Source organism: Dendropsophus ebraccatus, chromosome 14, assembly GCF_027789765.1.
Source record: "Dendropsophus ebraccatus isolate aDenEbr1 chromosome 14, aDenEbr1.pat, whole genome shotgun sequence".
In the NCBI taxonomy this organism is placed as follows: Eukaryota; Metazoa; Chordata; class Amphibia; order Anura; family Hylidae; genus Dendropsophus; species Dendropsophus ebraccatus.
Window position 1 is genome coordinate 15,667,417 of NC_091467.1, and position 24,439 is coordinate 15,691,855.

Sequence of the window (24,439 nt, forward strand, 5' to 3'; positions counted from 1 at the left end):
TTGGCCTCTACTCAACACTACCCAGTACCTGTATCCACAGCTTTCTTTTACATACAGTATTCCGACACCTCCTGTGACTTATTAATGTTTCTGAATGCCTAACCAAAGTGTGACAAGAAAATTTAAAGGGGTTGCATATTACTGATTGGTTCTGCCCATGTGACATGGTGTCCTTTCGATAGGTTACGTACAGGAACCTTCATAGAAAATGTAACACTGATGATTCCTAAGAAGGTGCCAATGCATGAAGTATCTAACAGGAGGCCATGTCTGCTTGTAGTACTGATACACAGGAACCCCCCCTTAAAGGGGCTGTTCAGAATCAGAAAAACATGGCTGCTGCTTCCCCAAAACAGAATCAAACCTGTTTATGGTTGTGTCTGGTATGCTGGTTGAGCTGCAATACCACTCTCAACCTGAGGACAGGAGTGGCACTGTTTATGGAAAAAAGCAGCCATGTTTTTTCCTAATCTTAGACAATCCTTTCAATGCAGATATATGTAGCATGTGAAACCCCAAATATCCCTCAAACAAACATCTAGGTAAAGGGGCGACCCCAGCCATCTACAAAGCAAAACCTAGAGCCGAGGGCAACCCCCACTGTTACCCTCTTTAAGAAAGTAATGGTGTGGTGAGGAGACAGTGAACACACTTAGAGGAGAATTATCAATAGGTCTTACAGTAAAATTGCCGTTGCCCATAGCAACCAATCACAGCAAAGCTTGAGAAACGAAAGCTGCAGCGTGATTGGTTGCTATGAACGACAGATGGTTGTCAAATCTGTCTAATACTTTGTTGCCCATAGCAACCAGTCATGGCTTAGCTTTTATTTTTCCTATTGCTTTGGTAAAATTAAAGCTGAGTTCTGACTGGTTGCTATGGGCAACATGCTCGCTTTTATTTTTGCAGCAGTTTAAGAAAGGACAGCCAAGCCGTGACTGGTTGCTATGGGCAACAAAGTCTTATCAGACAAATGAAGCCAGACCTATGTTGTTCTTAGCAACCAATCACATTGCAGCTTCCGTTTCTCAAAAGGCTGTGCTGTGACTGGTTGCTATGGGCAACAACGTTTCATAAACCTCCCCCATTCACTTTATAGGGGAGCCATTTTGTAGCCCACACTGTGGAGAACGTAACAGCACTAAAGTATGAGGCTGGAGCCTCCATGGGGAAACTTTGGCCCTCCAGCTGTTGCAAAACTACAATTACCATCATGCCTGGGCAGCCAAAGCTAAAGCTTTGGCTGTCCAGGCATGATGGGAATTGTAGTTTTGCAACAGCTGGAGGGCCAAGGGTTCCCCATCCCTGTACTCAACAAACCCCCTCATGTGCACACAAGATGGCTGCCTCCATAGTGACGGTACACCCAAACAAACACTAAGAAAGCATATAAATGATAAACCACTTCAAAAAAACTCCTTTGGTGAACAAAGAATATTAAAAAATAAACGTATTTTCTTGTGCAATAGCCCTTATAGTAACAGCCTCGTAAGCGCCGGCCCAGACTCATGCACTGTGAGCTTCCCGCGGGACACTATAGTATTATAAGGCTATTATAGATCAGAGCAGGAAGCCATTGATGCATCGTACCGCTAACCTGAATAATGTGTGATAATATACATGGTCACAGTATGGGGGTCAATGCATAGATTATATGGATTGCTATAGAGAAAGCAAGAGTTGTGCAGTGAACGCCAGAAACTTGGCCAGACTGTAGGTTATTATATATACACTCCATGATGCTAGTAAACTACATGGACCCTTATTGCAGAGCCAACTACAAGTCCCAGAATAACCACACCTCCCTATTGAAGTCTTAAGGGGCGGCTACACTTGCCGGACAGACTTAAAAAGTAACGTGAACAAAGCCTTATGACACCTACTGTAGTCAATCTCCAACCCGTCACCCTTCAGCTGATGTTGAACTACAACTCCCAGCATGCCCTGATCACTAAAAGCTACACAGGCATGCTGGGAAATGGAGTTACACTTCAACGAGAAGGGTGCAAACAGCCCTAAAACATTAGTGTTTTAGAAGAAAAACTAATAAATTAAAAAGCTATACATATACCATGTGCCAACAGGATAAATAGGTCATTAAAATAGAATAGGCAGTATATACCCCAGGATAGCTGTAATAGCATTTAAAGGGCACTCGCCCATATACAGAAGCCAATGCCCTGAGCCAATATCCAGCCAGACGAATCCACAGCCTGAATACTGGCGCAGTTAGCAATATGGCCGCCTGTACGGTGCGTAGGTAACCAGTAAAAGTTTATAGGTTATAATGACACTGTAATTAAAGGGATAATCTAGGTTATAGGGCCATTCTGGAAATCTAGGCTTAGTGCCATATACAAGTCATTGGGATACAGAAGTTTTAATAATCTTGAATCCAATAGTTGCACTTACTTTAGGGGGGATGCATAAAGGTTACTAGTGGTCGTAGGGTGGAGCTCGGATATATAAAGCCCCGAATCAAGACAAGGGAATCCATGAGGTATTTTAGATGGACTGTCCCTTTAAATATTTCCATTAGTGGCCACAACCACCATATGGAAAATGGGGACTAAAATTGGGGCAATGAATAGAATTACCAGTCTGATGATAGGGGCAGTGGGAATGAATAGAGGGGCATCCATAATGGTCTCTTTAGATGCTCTCCATGGCTTTAAACTCACTGAGAGCCTGTACCGGGTTGACATGCTTCTTCTGAGACGCCCGCTTGATCTTAGTTTGGGTCTCGTCGTGCTTCTCTCTCTTGACAAGGGGCTTCTTCTCAGGAGCCTTCATTTTCCAAGACACGGCAGGAAGGTTCAAAGAAGCCATGCCCTGAGACTTCTGATACTTGGTGGAGGCCACGTAGGACGCCTTTACGGTTTGCACCACGGCGTTCATCAGATTTTTTGCCGCTTGTATGAGGGACATGGCGCTGTCAGCTCCGGAGACCACCAGCTCACCGCCAAGATTCTGGACCTCGGCTTTGACCTTGCTGCAAATATTTAACTGGTGGCAGTATAAGGCAATGCGTTGGAGATAGGCTAAGAGGTCCTGTTTGCAGGCAGAGTCGGGGCAGTGGTCAGCGATGGTTCGCCCCAGTTTATCCATTCGGGAGCCGGCCTCTGCAATTTTCTTGGCCGCCCCAATGACATCTGAAGCGTTTTTAAGGGGTCCTTTACCCCTAGTGAAGTCAGTCATCTCCATCATGATCATGCACATCTGCTTGGCCAGGACGATGATGTCATTGCCGTTGTCATCCCATTTGGACACTTCGGCATCCAGCTTGCTCTTTTCTTCCTGGAAGCTTGCCACCTGTTCAGCAATTTTAGCTTTTTGCTCCTGTGGAAGTTGAGCCATGATAGCTCGGGCGCTCTGCCCGTCGATGCGCTGGTCATCTTCGGTCTGGATGCTGGTACGGCTCCTCACATCAAAGTCTTCAGTCTCAAAGTCAGAGTCATCCAGTTCTTCGGGGGTTCTTATCATGAGCACGGCTTTGCGGATGTCACGGATGCCATCGTATACCAGCCTGGAGGCATCAATAAATTCATTCTCATCTACTGGCTGGTTGGAGTCCCCAGTAAGGGCACTGGCGGCAGCTTCTACTTGCTCAGCAAACCGTGGCATGACAATGTCTGACAATAGTTTGGTGGCTTCTACCACCTTCTCAGTGTAGATGCCAGCCTCGTAGTTCTCCATTTCAGCAGTTACAACATGGATGACTCTTGCTGCCCGACCACGGATTGCGCCGGCTGTACGATCAAGTCCATCAACATCCCTTTCCTGGAGGGCAATGACGCACTTGTTGACATCTTCTAATATGTGGTTCTCAGACACTGCCAAAAAGTCATCGATGGAAGTGATGTCATCCACGGCATCAGTCAAGATACACACTTGCTTCTCCCACTGTTCCTTGAAAATGTCCATATTGTCCATGGCTACTTTACTGTGGGGTTTGGCCGCCAATGCCAGGGCCGCATTAATGACCTGAGGGCAAAGCGCTTCCAACTGGTTGGCAGACATGCGGACAATTTTCACCCCATCTTCATTGTTGGATATAGAGCACGCCAGGTTGGCGACTTCAATCAGCTTGGTCGCGTGCTCACGGAAAACCTGGGCGTACTCTTTGACTTCTTTCTCGTTGCCGTTCTTGGCGGCCTCGATCAAGACCAGAAGGGGCACATTGGTTTCCAGGAACGAGTCAGAAACGTGATCCATCACCGCTTTCCGCAGCTGCCTGCGCAGATCTCTGGTCTTTTTGGTCATCCGGTCTATGGCGAGGTTGAGGGTGTCGCTCCTTTCTCTACGCCCGGTGTTGCCCATGTACTCCGTCAGCAGATCCTGCAGGGCTTGCCTCACAGAGTTACATTCGGCCACGATTCGCTCGCGGCGGTCATCACGGGTACAAGCAGAATCTGCCATCAGGGCGGCACCGCTGATGATGCTCTCCAGACGTTCCTCCAGGGATGGCCGGAAACGCTCCTCGCTGAAACCCTGGGGGTCCATGATGATCTGTTTATCGAAGTTATTTAAGGCGATGGCCAGCTCACCACCGTGCTGGGCAGGGGGCTCATCGGAGGTGGTGGCTTGGGCAGCGTTGGAGATGCCGCTCACGGCTTGCTGGAGCTGTTTGTAGACCAGGTCTCGGTTGGCTCTGTAGGCGGCTACGTCGGGGTGCTGGAGGCAAGCCTGGGTGGCACTGTACAGGATGGGCAGGTTCTTCTGCAGGATGCCCCTGGCGGCTGCCATCTGGTCTCGGTGCCCGCCATCCTTCAGCTCCTGCTGGCGCTTGGCGGTCATGGCTTGCAGCTTGTCCACCTCGGCCTTCAGGGCTTTGTAGTGGATGCCCAGGTCCTGCTCGGTGCCCGCGTTCCTCAGCCTCAGGATGCCCTCCTCCACCAGCTTCAGCTGCACCAGCAGTTTGTAGACATCGGCCATGTCCGCCAGGATGAGCAGCCGGGTGACGGCGGAGAGCAGGGTGCGGGCGGCCCGGACCACGTTGCCCCTCTTCACCGAGGAGCAGGGGTCGTCAGCGAAGTCCCCGGAGGCCGATCTCATGAGCTCCCCCTGGCTGCGGACATCCTCCACCGCCGCCACCAGCTCGTCCCGCAGGAACTGGCTCTCCCGGGCGATCTTCTCCCCGCTCTCCAGGAAGTTCTGCGTCGCCTGCTCCACGGAGGCGGCCAGCACCTTGGCTTTCTTGGAGCGGCCCTTCTTCTTGGCGGACGGGCCCTTGCTGCTGGTGTTCACCAGGGTGGTGACCTGAGTGACCAGCGGCTCCAGCAGCCGCTCCACGGCCAGCGTGCGGATCTCCAGGGACTTCGGGTCCCATTTGAAGTTGATGTCGGCCGCGCTCAGGCTCATGGCTGCGCCGCTCTGTGTCAGTGTGTGCGGGCCGGGCGGCTGGGGATGACTGATCGGGAGCAGGTGAAACTAATGGATGAAAACTACGGGGGGAGGGGAGGCTCCTCCCTGACTGATGAGTATTGTTCCCGATCCCAGGGAATAAGGGCCGGGAACTTCCGGCTCACCTCTCCACCCCCCTCCATACATTCCCTCACCCAGGCCGCCGTGACGTCATGCGCTACTCCCCGGGCGGGTCCAAACCCTGGGAGGGGGAGTGCAGGATCATACTGGAGAGAGCCGCTAGGCATGCTGGGGCTTGTAGTCCTACATCCCACAGTACTTGGAAACTAGCCTCTTCTACACTGTATTCAACACTGATCTCTCCTGATGCTGCAAGACTACATCTCCCAGCATGTATCCTAAAGTAGCTGGACATGCTGGGGCTTGTAGTCCTAGTTCCCTAGAGAGAGAACCACAATAAGGGGTTAATAGTACATACAACTCATATAACTCATACTTGCCTCCGCAGAACTATAACTCCCAGCAGGCCTGGGCAGCCACAGCTCTATTAGCTGCCTGTCTCTTTAAGAGCATAGAAGTACTATTAACCCCTTCTTAAGAGACACAGGATGGGAGATGCTGTTCTAGCAGTGTGCATGTCTCTGTCCCTTTAAGAGTCCTTCTCACAGACTGACATGCTGGGGTTTGTAGTCCAAGAGCCCCAAAGACAATATCCACTGGGAGGGGTCATAGTGCTGGCAAACAATTAAAGGGACTTGTCAACTTTGCCCCCTCCAGCTACTACAACAACCATCATGCCTGGGGATCACTGCCCTGGTGTGTATAGTTTTGCAGCAGTTTGAAAGCCGCAGGTTAGAGTTCACAGCAATAACACTAGAGAGTCCCAACGCAATGATACTGGGGCATCTGCATGTGCTGGGGGTTTGTAGTCTTAAAACGCAAGGGGACTGGAAAGGGTTAATAGTATTTGTAAACTCTTAAAGGCATAGGGACCTGCACACTTTCCATACAGTGAATCTCCAGCTGTTGCGAAGCTACAAACCTACAGGATGCAGAATGCCCGTATCTTGCTGAGAGTTGTAGTGCTGCGGCCACATAGAAAGCCACTGGTTGGTGGCTACTGTAGTAGATAGTGATAGGAAGTAACTGAATTCTGAGCCGATTACTGTCTGCTCAGGGAGACCTCTAGGCACAGGATAGGCAATACATTATGTCAATGGAGGCCTCACCTGTTGTAAGAGCAACATCCCTAACGGGGGTCCTGCAGGTGAGTGGTGGTCCCACATGTGAGTGGTGGTCCTGCAGGTGAGTGGTGATCCCGTATGTGAGTGGTGATCCCGCAGGTGAACAATGGTCCCGTATGTGAGTGGTGGTCCTGCATGTGAGTGGTGGTCCTGCATGTGAGCGGTGGTCCTGCATGTGAGCGGTGATCCTGCATGTGAGCGGTGGTCCTGCAGGTGAGCGGTGATCCTGCATGTGAGCGGTGGTCCTGCATGTGAGCGGTGATCCTGCATGTGAGTGATGGTCCTGCATGTGAGTGGTGGTCCTGCATGTGAGCGGTGGTCCTGCATGTGAGCGGTGATCCTGCATGTGAGTGGTGGTCCTGCAGGTGAGCGGTGATCCTGCATGTGAGCGGTGATCCTGCATGTGAGCGGTGATCCCACAGGTGAGTGGTGGTCCTGCATGTGAGCGGTGATCCTGCATGTGAGCGGTGATCCCGCAGGTGAGTGGTGATCCTGCATGTGAGCGGTGGTCCTGCATGTGAGCGGTGATCCTGCATGTGAGTGGTGGTCCTGCATGTGAGCGGTGATCCCGCAGGTGAGTGGTGGTCCTGCATGTGAGTGGTGGTCCTGCATGTGAGTGGTGATCCTGCATGTGAGCGGTGATCCTGCATGTGAGCGGTGATCCCGCAGGTGAGTGGTGATCCTGCATGTGAGCGGTGGTCCTGCATGTGAGCGGTGATCCTGCATGTGAGTGGTGGTCCTGCATGGGCACTGCAGCTCTGAATGCAGATGAGTAAAACCAGCCCAGCAAGGTGATCAGCTTATTATGTAGGAAGACCCTTTAACAGGGACATGAAAAATCAGCTGCTAAAGATCCAGGTTCCCAGTAAATGGTTTCAGTCACCCCAGTGTGCTCCTACCAGTCAGCATTGTCATAGTGGGCAGTATCTGGGGTACAGTCATGATCCCTTTAAAGTGTCCCTGTCACTATAAAAAACTTTGACCTGTTTTGACTGGTTGGGGTCTGGGTGCTCGGACTCTCACCAGTGGCAGCATTATATGTCTATGGAACCCTCTCCTGTAGTAAGGATATCACGGCAAGCCAGGGAAGCCAAGCTCTATCAAACATTTGTTAAGGGTCAGAACACTCAGACCCCAACCAATCAAAACTTATCAAAAGTTTTTCAAAAAGATAACCACAGATGTTTGGTAAGCATAGTCCCATAGACATTGCTGAGCTCGGCTGTGTGCATTTGGGTGCAGTTTACAAGTGAATTTTGCAACACAAGAAAAAAGTAATTTGCTGCAATCGCAGACATTCAGTCACCTCTTATATTCTCATCTGGGCACGCCCATTACCCGCACACCCCGCCCACTACCTGCACACCCTACCCACTACATGCACCCCTGACCCACTACCTGCTCACACCGCCCACTAACTTTTCACCCCGCCCCACCATCTGGCCATTGGATTCATGATCGGCCAGGTCTGGGACCTGCAGCCGCATTACTTTGCTAGTGTGAAATTGTTCGGCCTAATAAGAATCTCAGTGGGTCACCAGTCATTAACTCTTATGTAACCCATTTTAGAAGAAACATGAAGCCTCAATAGAAGATACTGCAAAACTGGGTAAGAAAAGGGAGGAAGCAGATAATCTTACTAAGAAGCTAAAAGAGAGAATAGAAAAAGAAGGGAATAAACTGATGGAGAGCGAAGACTTGCTGCGTGAACGAAATCAGGAGTTTCAGGTTAGTAAAATAAGGTTAAATTCACAAGCAGAGGATGAGAGGTGGCTAAACTGTGCAGGCATGTGCTTTTTGACACAGTTGTTTTAAGATTAAAGGGGTACTTTGGTGAAAAAAAAATCTTTCAAATCAACTAGTGTCAGAAAATTATATAGATTTGTAAATTACTTCTTTTTAAAAATCTCAGGTCTTTCAGTACTTAGCAGCTGCTGTATGTCCTGCAGGAAGTGGTGTATTCTTTCCAGTCTGACACAGTGCTCTCTGCTGCCACCTCGATCCATGTCCATGAGCCAGTTCCTGACATGGACAGAGGTGGCAGCAGAGAGTGCTGTGTCAGACTATAGAGATTTTACCACTTCGTGCAGGACATACGGCAGCTAATAAGTACTGGAAGACTGGAGATTTCTAAATAGAAGTAAATTATAAATCTATATAACTTTCTGACACCAGTTGTTTTGAAAAATAAAAAAAAAATTCGCAAGAGTTCCCCTTTAATTCATTACGGCTTCATAGTTTGGCAGGTACACAGCGGTTTTCATTGAAAAAGTATTTGCATGTCACTTGATTTTTGACAAATCATGGCTGCACCATGACAACTTTACTCATCTCTAGTTACTATATGAAAACTCACTCTTAGGGTACATTCACACGTACCAGATCCGCTGCGGTATCCTGCCCAGTAAACTCTATGGGCAGACATGTACATCCTGCTGCGAGTTTGCCAGCAGCCCGCCCCGTTAACCCCCCGGCCGCCGGAGCGTATACTTCACCTGGTCCCCGCTCCAGCTCGCTTCTGGGGTTTCCGGCATGTCCCGCTCAGCCAATCAGTGCGCTGCCCCGCCGCAGCACACTGATTGGCTGAGCGGGATGTGAAGACACCGGGAGCCCTGAAGCAAGTCGGAGCGGGGACCAGGTGATGTATAGGCTCCGTCGGCCGGGGGGTTAACGGGGCGGGCTGCTGGCAAACTCGCAGCAGGATGTACATGTCTGCCCATAGAGTTTACTGGGCAGAGATCCGCAGCAGATCTCGCTGCAAATACGGTACATGTGAACGTACCCTTAGGCGGTGTTCACACAACATATTATTTTTTAAAAGAACAGCCTTTGCTTTCCAATAAAACAACGGCGGTTCTTTTCATACTGCAATGATATGCATTGAAATCACAATGCATTGAAGTATGGATGTTTTCTGGTACTCAAAATGTCCGTTGTTCAATACATTGTGTGAGAGCAATGGCTGTCAAAAATAGTACGTTGTATGAACATAGCCTTAAACTGCCCATACACATTGCATCAAAGTTTGCTGAACTCACCGATTTTGGTGGGATCAGTCGATAATTTAGAGTGCATGGTTGCCTCCTGATTTTCGAGGAAGAGAATGATTAGACATGTTAGTTTTTAACATACTCGACCCCTTTGTTCTTGTGGGTGATAAGCCACCATCAGGGTTTAAACTCAAATAGGTTAGTAGTTTAATGGATGGCGATACCACACATAGTTTATCCAGCCTAAAATATAAAAAAAACAGCCCTATATGTTTATGGATCTGAACAAAGAGAATCTGTAATACAACCATATAGAATAATTCATTGTATACTGACAACAATTGCCAAGTGTTTATGAAGAAATCTTAATGGGTGGAGTCATACAGCCATATGGCAATATAAGAGATTGCTGTACATCCCTAGGCCATAAGGGTGTGTACTGTGAATGGTCTGAGAGCTGTTTACCAATGGTGAATGCTACAGAGTGACTCATCTGAACACCAGTGATCACTGACTATACGCAGTGACTATGACCGTTGTGTCTGGAATGAACCTGTACTCTTTTACTAGTCATTGTGGTTTTTCGAGGCATCTATGACTCCAATATCAGCTGTGTCTATATTTACACATAGTGGATGAGATTATCAAAAACTGTCTAGCCTATTAGGTAGCTTTACACCAAAAAAGCGCTCCAAAGAATGGCGCATTTAAACCACACCCCTTTTACAGAAACAACGCCCACTTTCCAGTAGGCCACACCCCCTTTTGAGCAAGGCACAATAGTATGTGAAATACATTGTGGCAAGGAGGATATGCAGGGCAGCTCCCTGATGCCCCCTAGTGGAGGTAGCTTTCTCTTCAAGTCAGTGTCTGCCATAAGACATGACTAAGGATGTAAGCCAAGCCAGACAACTCTCCATAAGCAGAGTCTACCCATCTGTAGGCAGCTGGTTTAGGGTGCAGTAAAGATTAGAGGTGCTGGATGGATGCAGACCAAAGGGGATAACATTTAATGACAATGTGTGGATACTTATAGGCCATTCATGCCCTACTGGAATAAGGATATATAAAGCAGCTCTGTGATCTCTTTAGTTCCACAACGGTAGGACTCTGTATCCATCCAGCCCCCTGCTTTGTACTGACAAGGGGTAATACCCCAGAACAGCTGTATACAGACAGGTGAGCTCTCAGTCTGCAAAGTTGTCTTGGTTGGCTTACATTCCCTGTCATGTGCTAAGGCTTCTTATCAGAGTCAGACACTGACTTGAAGAACAGGCTATCTCTAAAAGGTGGAGTCAGAGAGATGCTTTACAGCTGTAAAAAAAAAAAAAATGGACAAAAACAAGGGTGCATTGAATTCATTGTAATTCAGTGGGGAAAAAAGACCATGTGCAATGGATTTACTTAAAAGTGTACCTGTCGTTATAATTTTTTTTGCAGAAATCAATAGTCCAGGCGATTTTAAGAAACTTTGTAATTGGGTTTATTAACCGAAAAGTGCATTTTTATCATGAAAAAGCAATTTGAAGCTCTCCCCCCTGTCTTCATGGTTCTCCATAAAGAGGGGAGGGGTTGAGGGAGATGAGGCACCAAAACAGGACAACAAAGAGTTAATTTACAGCTACATCACCCAGCACTGACCTCTCTGACCTCTGAATACAGGCTTTCATACAGGTCTCCTTTTTTCTCTGCTCTCTGCTGGCCACTAATCTCCCTCCTCCCCCCTCCCCTCTCCATAGAACAGACAGGGCCCAACTGATGTAAAAGGGTCAAGATTTTCTGATAATCAGCAGTGAATGAGAGAGGAGGGAGGGGGGGGGACCTGGGAAAAGTCTTTTTGAATGCAGATAATGGCATATTTGCCTAATAAACCCAATTACTACGTTTCTTAAAATTGCCTGTACTATTGATTTCTGCAAAAAAAAACAACAAAACTTTAACTTTTACGCTGTGTTCCCGCTACATAGAAATGACCCCTCTCTTTTCGGACAATTTTGACAGTTTCTATGGAGGAGGTATTACAGATCTGTAGAACATAATCCACAATAACTAGTGTTGAGAGGACTTGCCGAACTGTTTGGGTGTGGCAACGTTTTCCGAACCCGAATGCTCAGCATTTGACTCCCGGTGGCTGGAGAAGTTTGATTCTGTCCTAAAGCTGCCAGGAAAACATGGATACAGCATGTGGTCTTTGGCTGTATCCATGTTTTTCAGGACTCCCTAGGGCTGCATCCAACTTCTCCAGTTGCTGGGAGTCAAATGCAAAACATTCGGTTTCGAACAACGTTACCACACTCAAACGGTCCTGTAAAGACCAGTGATAACACAGTTATGGAAAAATAGTGAGGGAAGTATAGGCGAATAAAATGTAGCTGCAGCTTTCCAAAGTGGCTGAGACAAAGTGAGTAAGAATAACTACTTCTATGCTTAGGACACTTCTGAATATAATCTCTTACAGGAAGACATTAACAGCAGGTGGAACCACAACCAGCAGCTGAAGGCAAAAAAACAAGGCATGGAGGAGACGGTTGACTATCTAGGAAAGGAAAGAGAGAAGCTGGAGACAGTGAGTTTCCTTAACATCTATTATATGGCTGTGTCTGGTACTACAGGTCAGCCCATTCACGGGGTTACCCAGGTAAAATACTTATCATCTATGGCAGGGATGGGGAACCTTCGGCCCTCCAGCTGTTGCAAAACTACAATTCCCATCATGCCTGGACAGCCGGAGGGTCCCAGTGAAACCCCAGGGTTCTGTGGCACCCCAGTTGGGAATCACTGGCCCTTCCACCCCCACACGCATGTAATTAAGCCCTTCTGTCCCCCACACCTGCAGTTAACGCCCACCATCACCTGATCTAATGTGTATGAAGGCCTCTCTAGGCTTCCCCTGACCGTTGGATAGCAAATACTCCTGTGGTGTCTCAACCACGGGTGTTACTGGTAAGTTACACCCCTCGCAAAAGTCTTTACTTCAAATAACTCTGATTATGTAGTAGTACTTAAGTTTTGCCACAAGATGTCACTATTGTATGTAACTGTACTTATATTTTACACAGCTGCAGGTAACCAAAGGGTTATTGTTTATTGTGATCTGTACACCAATGAGGACCTTCTCTTCCTCTCTACCTATCCCTGAGCTCCTTTCTTTCTATGCTTTCTTCTCCACCACTCACAAGGGATATTACACCACCTGTAGGAAGTTGTCACATGGGGAGAGGAAGTATACACCCACTGTTAGTCAGTCTTAAGGCCCTATTACATGGGCCGACAATGAGGAGCAAACGAGCACTGTGAGCGCTTGTTTGCTCCTTGTTCCCCGCTCGCTGCTGCTATTTCACGCGGCAGCAGCTAGTGGGTGAGATGCGGGGGGGCTGCCCAGGTGATCGCTTATCGTCCGGGCAGCCCACAGGATACTCCAGGGCAGATCGCCGCTATATAAGTCGTTTGTCTTTCAACATGTTGAAAGACAAACGACTTCAATGATCAGCCGACATGAACGGTGTCGGCTGATCGTTGTCTCCTATTCCACAGGACGATTATCGGCCGTAACAGCCGATATCGGCTGAATACGGCCGATAATCGTTCCGTGCAATAGGAACTTAAGTCTGGTTGTTGAGCAGAGAAGACGCAAGACAAGTTGGTCCCTGCTGTGGTCCAGCTGGGCCCTGGATTTGCAAGGTCCCCACTCCAGAACTAGTCTGCAGTTTTAGTCAGATTCCTGTGCAGAGCAGACACACATGGGAGACGCAGACACCAGTTTCTTGAAAGCAGCACATCCACACACTATGCAGTGTTAAGCTACTCAAGGGAGAGGACAAATCAGAGAAACCTCAACCCACTCTGAGAACAAGTCTAAAAGTGCAGGACAGTATTCTGATAACAAGAGGAACCAATCCGGATAGAGCAAAGTTTCTAGATGCCTACATACTCATAACCAGGAAATCTTGGCCACTCTGCTCAACTCAGGTAACAAGGTCTGGGGCTTGTGTCACCCACATAGGACGGGTCACCCGACACTGGTGGGCAAAAGGTGGTTTAGAGACAAAGGTCGAAACACAGGCACAAGTACGTCTACTTTCAAGTCTTCAGTATTCTACTTCTTCTTCTAAAGTCCTGGCAGAGCACACTTCTACCTGGGGTTGGGACTCTCACAACACACTCCTCTCTACTACTCTGAACTTGAAGCACAAACTCTTCTCCACTGTTCTGGAGTCTCAGTACAAACTCCACTCGACTATTCTCAGCTCTACTACTCTAAAGGTCCTCAGTACAGTTCCTGTCTTGTCAAGTCTACAGTCTGTTATCAGCTATTGTACAAAGTATTTCGATAGTAAAGAAGATTTATTTATGCTAAAGGGACTCATTGATTATTGCTCAGGCACCTACACAGTAGATACCACATCCTTGGGTGGCGGTACTAATAGTCCGGGTGGGTCACAACTCCACTCTGGACCACCGTGATAGGTACCCAAGGGATCCCCTCACAGCCTGGCAGGTCACCGACCACAGGGAAAAGGGTAAAGCTGGCCACTCTAAAATAAAAGCACCATACCTGTGTGCCCACTCCGCACTGGAATCATGACAGTATACCATCTGACTGAGCTATATCTCAACCAACCACCACAGTAGTGGCGTCACACAGTACCATCTGGCAAATGACCGGTCGAGCCTCACAGTAGTGCTCCACACTCAACCCTTTTGTTTTCAAAGAGATAAACTGCCACCGGAGCCGTCTGGCAACAGCTTGCTCCTCTCGTTATAAAAAACACACATATGCTTGGCCGAGCTAAACGTTCATATGTAGGGGCGAATTGGAGAGATATAGGCATCAGCTGAATGAGCATATGCCCGACAACCATTGAATGTCTATGGGCTTTATACTCATAGCTGAAGTATTAAAATGAGTCTTTGCTTTTTACTTTCTTTGCAGGTGTGCTCTTCTGGAATGGAGAGGAAAATGGTTTTTAAAGGGAAATTGAGTGAGAAGATTTCCAGATGTGGCATTAATGTCAAACATCAGATTAAATATACTGTCAGAGGCGGAACGGCACTCATCGTCTTTGAGGAACCATCTGGTAAGGATGAATGAACTCTACAGGTCTGAAACCAAAGGACTAAAATTAAATAGGTTGAATATAATACATTCAGGAAGTCTTCAGACCCTTGCACTTTTTTCACATTTTATTTTGCTGCCTTGTGTTCAGTTTTTCCCCGTTGATCTGCACTCCATATCCCATAATGAGATTGAAAGAAAATACAAAATTTTGGGCAATAATAATGTAATAATGTCATAATAAAGAAAACTAAAATCACACATGAACATAAAGGGGAGATTTATCAAACATGGTGTAAAGTGAAACTGGCCCAGTTGCCCCTATGATTTATACAAAACTTACATTGGCTGCAGTCAGAGGGAATCCCGGACGGAGTGTATACACATAATATACACTCTGGCCGGGATCCCTAGTGGCCACAGGAAAAGCTGACATGTTAGTTTTATGCGGCCGCTATTCATTGAATCGCGGTTGCACAAGCCTGAGAGGTCACACAATGGAAAGTGCCGCGATGGCCGCACTGTCCATTGTGTTCAATGGTGAATTGGTTTCGACTGCATCCCAATTCAACAGAAATAAAGATCATCACTGCAGTACCAGCCGGGATGATGTTCACGGACACCGGCCGTTCTGTGACACGGCCGGGTCACAGAACGGCCGGTGTCATGCGATGTATGAACCCGGCCTAAATAAAAAAAAAAAAATTAAAAACAGGTCAAAACACATACCTTATCCAGGAAGTGACATCACCATGTTATCCAGGAAGTGACATCACCATGTTATCCAGGAAGTGACATCACCATGTTATCCAGGAAGTGACATCACCATGTTATCCAGGAAGTGAAGCTTTGATACAGTAGTAAGTGCAGGGAAAAAAGCACTTTATAAATCTTTCCCATATTAAGTCTTTCCCATATTAAGTCTATATTGGTGACTTGTATAACTTTTGGGGGAAAATACAATACCTAAATAAAAATGTTCATCGGACTTCTCCTTTAAATCAACTAATCGCATCTTGTAAACGGGCAATAAATCATTGTTTACCGCCTGCACATCTCCCTGTGTAAACAGATGGGTGGCCAATAGCAAGCCATCATTTGTGCAGTCCGGCCACTTAATTAGTTGCGCCATGTAAAGTCACTACAAACGAGCGCCAAGCTCTGCCCATCATCTGCCCTATTCCCTATAGTGAAGCATGGTAGTGGCATGCTTTACCAGGATCTGCAGAGAAGAATGGCAGAAAAGCTTTGTGGCATCATAGCCAAGGAGACTGGAGTCTGGAATCACTGCCAAAGGGGCTTCAACTAAAGTACTTAGTAATAGCTCTCAATACCAATGACAAATTGATAATGTAAAAAATCTGATAAAACAAAAAAAAAAATTGGTTTTCGGGGTGCAGAATTATGGGTAAAAAAAAAAAAAATTCAGTTTTTTTTTAGCACAAGACCACAACATAACACATTGTGAAAAAAAAAAACATAAAAGGGTATGAAGACTTTCCAAATGCATTGTATGTGTTGTAAAATGGACCCATGTCTGGTGTTCTGTACAGCCAGGCCATTTCTCCTACTAACTACAGTCATTCACTTTATAGTTGCCGCAAGATTAATAAAGAAGAGGCTTCACAGGGTGGTGGTCGAGGAATGCTACATCAACGTCAGGGCTGAACCTGTCGAACTGACGGTTCTGGATTCTCTCAATGTATGTATTATCCGTCTTATATTAATAAGTAATATATTTGAGAGTATTTTAGTATTTAGAAACATAGAAGATTGTCGGCAGAAAAAGACCACTGGGTCCATCTAGTCTGCCCTTTTAGTATTTTCTTTCTTATTATCCTAGGATAGATGTATGTTTATCCCAGGCGTGTTTAAATTCTGTTATTGTAGATTTACCAACCACCTCTGCTGGAAGTTTGTTCCAGGTATCTACTACTCTTTCAGTAAAATAATATTTTCTCACGTTGCTTCTGATCTTTCCCCCAACTAATCTCTCACTGTGTCCTTTTGTTCTTGAGCTCAGTTTTTTACTAAAAACACTCCCCTCTTGAACCTCTTTTTTGGCTTATTTAACACACATTACAAAGTTATATAACTTTGTAATGTGGTTAAATACCCGGTCTGGCCCCCTTCCCCCACTTTCCGACCCCCGACCCCCCACCCCGGAAGTTAAAGAATGTATACATTACCTATTACGGTCGTCACGGTCCTCTTCTCCCGGGCGGAATCTGGTGACGGGTGACGTCAGAGCCGGGGGGCGGTCCGGGTCTTCTTCCTCTTCGGCGTCTTCATTGAGAGTGAATGGGAGAGAAAAGGCTGCTGGTGCACGTGCGCACCAGCAGCCTTTTCATTGGCTGGAGCGCATCACATGGCTTCCAGCTTGCTCAGCCCTGATTGGCTGAGCTTGAGTGGCGATCGTCACCGGAGGGATGGTGAGTATGGTGTCTGGGTGTGTCTGTGTTTTTTTTTTTTTGGGGGGGGTCCCGCCGGAGTTGTCCTTTAACATACTTAGAGGTTTCCATTATGTCCCTCCTTTCTCTTCTTTCCTCCAGACTATACAGATTCACATCCTTAAGTCTTTCCTGATATGGTTTATGCCTCACACCCTCCACCATTTATGGTAACATCAATAAGGTGGAGGGTAAATTAAACCTATGTCAGTGTCAATCTGACAGACTTTCTGAAAACTGAAGCTGTAACACCTACTCCTCTGCTGGAAGCGCCTGTCAGCTGCTTCCACCATATTAAAGGGGTACTCCAGTGAATTTTTTTTTCTTTCAAATCAACCGGTGTCAGAAAGTTATACAGATTTGTAATTTACTTCTATTTAGAAAGTTATACAGATTTGTAATTTACTTCTATTTAAAAATCTCAAGTCTTCCCGTATTAATCAGCTGCTGTATGTCCTGCAGGAAGTGGCGTATTCTTTCCAGTCTGACACAGTGCTCTCTGCTGCCACCTCTGTTCAACACAGGAACTGTCCAGAGCACTAGCAAATCCCCATAGAAAACCTCTCCTGCTCTGGACAGTCCGTAAAATTGTCTGTGGTCACGGATCTGTGACCATGGACAATTTTAGGAACCATTTAAGTGAATGCAGCCATTCACACGATCTGTTCTGTGACCTCAAACCACGATCTGCACTGCTAAAAAATAGGACATGTCCTAGTGCTGATCGCGGCACGGATTCCCCCGCCGCCCCGCAACAGAGATGGCAAGAGCGCATAAGTTGGTGACTGCACTGCTACGGGATCTGGCCGTGATCCTCGTTCGGTCATCGCGACCTGGATCGCAGCACGGATCGTGTGAATGAGGCCTAAAGAATACACCACTTCCTGCAGCACATACAACAGCTGGAAGACTGGAGATTTTTAAATAGAAGTAAATTACAATCTGTATAACTTTCTGACACCAGTTGATTTGAAAGAAAAAAAATCACTGGAGTTTCCCTTCAAATAGAATTTAATTAATTATCCATAATACTGAGGGGATAAGGGTGATGACATTAGACCTCTATCAGTGGTGTATGCATGGTCATCTTTACCCAGGATATGACCTTACTGCATGCCCAGGCACACAGTGGTCTTCCTCTAAGGGTAGCATTACACGGCCGGTGGAGGCCCGATGATAACTGTAAACAAGCGCCAATCTGCTAGATCGGCGCTCGTTTACTAGTCCTATTACAGGGCCCGATAATCGTTTAACAAGGGCTTCACGGACAGCCCTTGCTTAAACTCTATACATTACCTATCCATGCTGCAGGGCTCCTCTTGCGCTCTGCTTCTCATCGGGTCCCAAGCGCTGCAGCTTCAGAGCGGCCTGTCTGAGCTGACAGGCCGCTCAGCCAACCATTGGCCGCGGCGGTCACGGCCAGTGATTGGCTGAGTGGCCTGTCAGCTCAGACAGGCCGCTCTGAAGCTGGAGTGTGGGGGACCCGGGGAGAAGCAGAGCGCAAGAGGAGCCCTGCCGCATGGATAGGTAATGTATACAGTTTAAGCAAGGGCTGCAAGGACATTGGTAATGATCTCCGTGCAGTCCTGCAGCATGGATAGATAATATATACAGTTTGGAAATCGTCAGCCGCCAGCCGCGCACCACTATTACATGTAGTGATGCTCAGTCGGCGCCCGACAATTATAGGTCGAAATCTATATCAACGATCAGCTGATGATCGTTTCCATCGGCTGATCGTTGTGTTTATTACACGGAGCGATAAACGGCTGTATAGGGCCGATTCGGCCAATTATCGTTCCGTGTAATAGGGCCCTAAGTTTACACGGATACCCGAGAATGATTTCACAGAGTGGTTCTAGATTGTTTCATGATTATTGTAGATATAGCTTATTTTTATTTTATAACAAACAGGTGGATATGGACCGGAGCCCCTGGAAGATCCTAGTATCCAATCTTCCAGCTGACGTACCTCAAGATAAACTCCTGGACAAGATAGAGCTGTTTTTCAGCAAACCCAGTAATGGTGGCGGAGAAGTGGAGTTCAGAGAGTATCTTGCAGACTCCAGGAGCGTGACTCTGACATTTACCCAGGAAGGAGGTATAGAAAACATCTCATATAGGGAATCATTTCAATGTCTCCATGTAATAAGAGCCTGTGAATGGTTCTAATTCGAGATGAGCGAATTTACTGAAATAATGACGTGAAGCTCTCATCAGCCGGATGCCTTGTAACTCACTCCCGCTCTGGGCCACTCCTGCTGGGAAACAAGTGGATCCAGTCCTGGGAAACTTCTCACAGTTTCCCAGGACTGGTTCCAGCTTTTCCCAGCACCTGGGGAGGAGCAGCAGTCAGCACGCGGATGAGCGGATTGCAGAGATAACAAAGCGCTTCACTTCGATATTACTGTAAATTCGCTCTACTCTAGTTCCAATAATGATGCTGCTGCTAGGTGAAGTAGTGTGTGGTGAAGCCTTGAGATCGGATTTACACATCTGCACTGCGTTAGGGTCCTATTACACGGAGCGATTTTTAACGATTGCAAAAAAAATTGTTTATCGTTAACCTGAAATCGTTCACCATATTACACAGAATGATGGTCGTTAGTTATGATCGTTACTATGGTCGTTATTGCGAATGTTACTACAATCATTTACTCCTTCTAATCCCAGGAAAACAATGGACAATGTGCAATTACACTGAACGATTAGTGAACAAATGCGGAACTTGAGCGAACGAATGTGGAATTACAGAGAACGATTAACGATCATTTTAGGTTCAGATCTAAATCAACGATCAACGACACGAACGATTTTTCGATCGTTGCCTGTAATTACGATTATCGCTTAAATTTGAACGATATAACGATTTTTTGCACGATAATCGTCCCGTGTAATAGGGCCCTTACAGAGCTTCCACTGTTTGAGCGACTGCTTAGCAGACAGTTACTGATAGGATTCATTTGGCATATTAGACATGTGTCGGCCAAACCCTCTGTTTGCAGGTGTATGCCCAATCTTTTGTTCTCAGGTAGATAAGAGGTCTGACAGCAATTAACCCCCTCATCTAAAGAGCCTTTTACGTGGGTCGATAATCAGGCAGGAGGGTTGGTAGAAACATTCCTTCAGCTGATAATCAGCCCATGTAAAAGTGACAACGATCAGTTGAGGAGCCGGCAAACACCCAACCCTCGGCTGATCGGGTCTTTGGAGTAGGCTTTATCGGCCGCATATCTTTCTGTGTAAACTGGGGATGTGCTGCTGATAATGATAAACTGTATATATCAGTTTCCAGATCACAATACTTACCATTCAGCATCCGACTGTCCCATCCTCCGGCCACTGCTGTATCTCCAGGCTGCTGCCTCCTCCAGAGTGATGGACAGCTGGAGGAGGCAGGGCCTGAAGATACAAGACAATAGAGCCGGATGCCAGATCACACAGCAGACAGCACGGAAACTGACATATACATATCCCTGACCCAACTATATACATATCTGTACTGTCAGTTTCCATAGCTGCATGAAACACGATACAAGGATTGTTCATGCAACCCAAAAGCTCGATTTATCTGCAAATGACAATCAGGCCAATTTGGGTGGTATTTCCCTGTGCAATAAACATAACGATCAGCTGAGGAGTTGATCATCGGCTGATCATTGTCTTTCAGCATTTAATAAAATCATCGACCGCCGACCATGCATTGCTGTGTGTAAAAGGACATGAGTGACCAGTGGCTGATGTAAGTGTATAGAAAATAATAAAGTACTACTTACCTGTCCACGCTCCCCGGAGTCCTCCTGCCTGATGTCCACTGACCGCAACTGTGGCTGAAGCTTCTCTCTGAAGTGACAGGGCGCTCAGCCAATCACTGATTGCTGCACTTTCCTGTTTCGGTCTGTGATTGGCTGAGCCGCCTGTCACTCCAGAGACTGGTGTAGAAGCTTCAGCGACATCTGTGGTCAGCAGGGCAAAGCTAGAAGGACACTGGGGAGAGTGGATAGGTAAGTATAACGATAATCCAGCTGTATTATAGGCTCTGTAAGTGAGCACCGATCTAGCAGGTCGCTTACGTAGAGAATAGGCTGTGTAGTACGGCTCTTACTATCCACAATTAATTGAGAGCTCATGCCACATAAACGATCCCTGTATCGTTCATGCGGCCATGAAAACTGACAGCACAGATATGCTGTGTGATCCGGCATCTCACTGTCTGGCCGCCGTTGTATCTTCAGGCCACCCCCACCTCATCTGGCTGTCAGTCATTCTGGAGGAGGCGGGATACCCTGCTTCTGTGAAACTGACAGCATAGATATATACATATATACATATATGTGCTGTAAGTTTCGCTGTTTACACAGAGATGTGCTGATTATCGACCCAAGAAAAGTTTATAGCAAACCTCGTGGCCAATAAACGACCCTTAAAATGCATGACCAGCTTTATATCCCTTGACACATAATCTTGGGTTCTTCATTTAAGCGCGCATATTCACTCATATTAAATCATTCTTACCATTAGGACTATGATAGAGATTTCTAGGTCGCATTGTGATGACTGCCTCGCATGTATAGGGAGCTATATAAAGTATAGGTGTGACTTGTGTGTGTCCTGATCTACCATTCCAGACTCTTATCTCTCTTATTCATACATTACAGTTGCTCCACGGCTGGTGGAAAAAAGAACGTTTAATGTGCCCTTTAGTGACAGAGAAACTCACCAAGTCTGTGTATCTCCATCTTTAGATGGAACAATTACAGGATACCAGGTAAGCTCATTGTGGCTGGGCTATTGATAGTCCTCGATTCGTGATCCTATGCATTAAAGGGGTACTCCAGCGCTGATAAAAAAAAACAACAATCAATCATAAACATAGTTTTCCAACCTGCCGCCTGGGGTCAACAGTCATTAGATAAGAATGAGTTTACTTCACTTCCTGGTGGGGGATTGAGGCGGAAAAAAAAAAAGAGGAAGGGGGCAGATAGGTGATTGAAGCATATTACAAAGTGATATAATTTGTGCATATAAATGTCTTTCAATTACTGAGAAAAAGCTTTGCGCTGGAGTACTCCTTTAAGAAATATAGTACAAAGCAGTTTATTACACATAGGACACTGCCTCCCAATTTAACTGAAAGTCCTTATACACAGGCTGACGGGGAGGATAATGAGCGCTGATCTATGTCATCGGCCCTCGTTTACTCAGTCTTTACATGACTTGATCCATTGTATAAACAATTGCTGAATCTTTCATGTGGCTCTTAAAGTGAATGCACCACTAGTTACATCGCTTTTTGTACTTTACATGAATAGATTGGCGCCGGTGCGGGGATGTCGATGCCGCAGTCCTATTTTTTGAACCGCCGCCCGGTTTCCGCACACACAGCGTCGGTCTATTTCTGAGCACCGGCCTGGCATGAAGCACTGGGGGGTGCCCGCCTGCCGTCCCCTAGTGTGATGAAACCCTCCTCTCTGTGAGCCATGTCACAGAGGGGAGGGGGATGGTCACACTGGGGGCAGACGGGCACCCCCCAGTGCTTCATGCCAGGCCGGTGCTGGATAATAGACTGGCGCTGTGTGCAGGAACCCGGCGGCGGTTCAAAAAAAAGAACCACGGCACCGGCACTGGTCTGTTCATGTAATAAACAAAAAAGTAAAATTTAAATTTTAACTTCTTTATTGCTGGCTTTTAGGCCAAAATTACCCCTTCCCCTCTTAACAAGCTGTTCATTCGGTTAAAAGGAACCAATCACGCAGAATATGTCCCTAATGATAAGGAAGCGTGCTGGTACATGACCTCTTCTGCCGGCGTACGCGGCGCACTGAAGACATCTCCGTGATGCCGACGTGGAACACAAGACCCGGGTGACGTCAGCAAAGCGGAGGTCTTTGAATCACGCCCCTCTTGGCGTGATTACAGCTCTCGAAACCGCCCAGGACCCTGCGACTACTTGGGGATGTACCAGCACGCTTCTTTGTCATTAGGGGCATATTCTGCGTGATTGGTTCCCTTTAAAGTGTCACTGTCATATTTTTTTTTTTTTTTTTTTTTTTACAGGTGATTTTATGAAACTTTGTAATTGTGTTTATTAGGCAAATATGCCATTATCTGCATTCAAATAAACTTTCCCCAGGTCTCCCCCCCCCCCTCCTTCCTCTCTCTCATTCACTGCTCATTATCAGGAAATCTCGACTTTTTTACATCAGTCAAGCCCTGTGTAACCTATGGAGAGGGGAGGGGGGAGGAGGGAGATTAGTCACAAGCAGAGAGCAGAGAACAAAGCAATACACAGCGGGACCTGTGTGAAAGGCAGTATTCAGAGGTCAGTGCTGACTTCAGAGGAGATAGCCCGGTGATGTAGCTGTAAATTTAACTCTTTGTTGTCCTGTTTTGGTGCCTCATCTCCCTCCACCCCTCCCCTCTCTATAAGAGACAGGGGGGAGAGCTTCAAACTGCTTTTTAATGATAAAAATTCCTTTTTTAGGCTAATAAACCCAATTACACAGTTTCCTGTTTAATATGGAATAGGGCCTTTATGTAACAGATAATCGGCCCATGTAATAAATCCTTCAGTGTCTATGGAAAGCCCATTCACTCTACTCCTACACCTGCAGATGAAGAGATTGCAGTGTAACCGGACAGTGTTGATCACAGGGATTCCCGATATCAAGGATGAAGACACGATGAATGATCTCTTGGAGATCCACTTTCAAAAGGAATCAAACGAAGGAGGAGAGGTGCAGAAACTTTTCTATTGCCCAGAGGGGAAGAACGCTGTGGTCGTGTTTGAAGATGATGAAGACGAGTGAATCGCAGAAAAAATTCATATAATAATTCAGTTTGTTGGATCTGTTTTAATGTTACTATAGATTTGTAATGCTAAATGCATCTCCGCATGGAGGAGGGGAAAATAAAAAGGTGATCTAGTAATGTATGCAACAGATAACAATACAGTCTATTTCTTCTGAAGACAACATAGGTGTGTGTGATTGATATACTGGGTGTGCCCAGAGACACCCTCACACTGGCAGTGCAGCCCCAGGACAGCGGCAGCTCCTTTATATGGATGCACACCCTCATGAAGTCGGCTACACCCATAGCCTAAACCGGTATACACCTCAGAAACTTTTAATACTAACTAAACAAGTGTAGGTTGCTCCTCACTGATGTTTGAAATCCTTTCAGCTGTTCTCAGTTGCTTCTTATAATGCTGCGTTTACACGAAACGATTATCGTTCGAATTTTCGCGATAACGATCGCATTTGAGCGATAATCTGCTCGTGTAAACACAGCGAACGATCAAGCGACGAGCGAGAAATCGTTCATTGTGATCTT

The 24,439-nt window shown here is 46.6% G+C and overlaps 1 protein-coding gene and 1 pseudogene across 2 annotated transcripts in view; one reads left to right on the forward strand and one right to left on the reverse strand.

Moving 5' to 3' along the window:
* LOC138772585 (catenin alpha-1 pseudogene) overlaps positions 1-5,512 on the reverse strand; it is a 719,716-nt pseudogene extending 714,204 nt beyond the window's left edge.
* IFI35 (interferon induced protein 35) overlaps positions 1-24,053 on the forward strand; it is a 41,597-nt gene extending 17,544 nt beyond the window's left edge. For both annotated transcript variants that reach the window (XM_069953088.1, XM_069953089.1), the window contains exons 4-10: positions 8,178-8,336; positions 12,057-12,164; positions 14,532-14,676; positions 16,250-16,356; positions 19,019-19,205; positions 21,763-21,872; positions 23,719-24,053. In XM_069953088.1, coding sequence (XP_069809189.1) covers positions 8,178-8,336; positions 12,057-12,164; positions 14,532-14,676; positions 16,250-16,356; positions 19,019-19,205; positions 21,763-21,872; positions 23,719-23,913 — 1,011 coding nt within the window. In that variant the 3' untranslated portion in view covers positions 23,914-24,053. The remainder of the gene's footprint in view (positions 1-8,177; positions 8,337-12,056; positions 12,165-14,531; positions 14,677-16,249; positions 16,357-19,018; positions 19,206-21,762; positions 21,873-23,718) is intronic.
* The last annotated feature ends 386 nt before the right edge of the window (positions 24,054-24,439 follow it).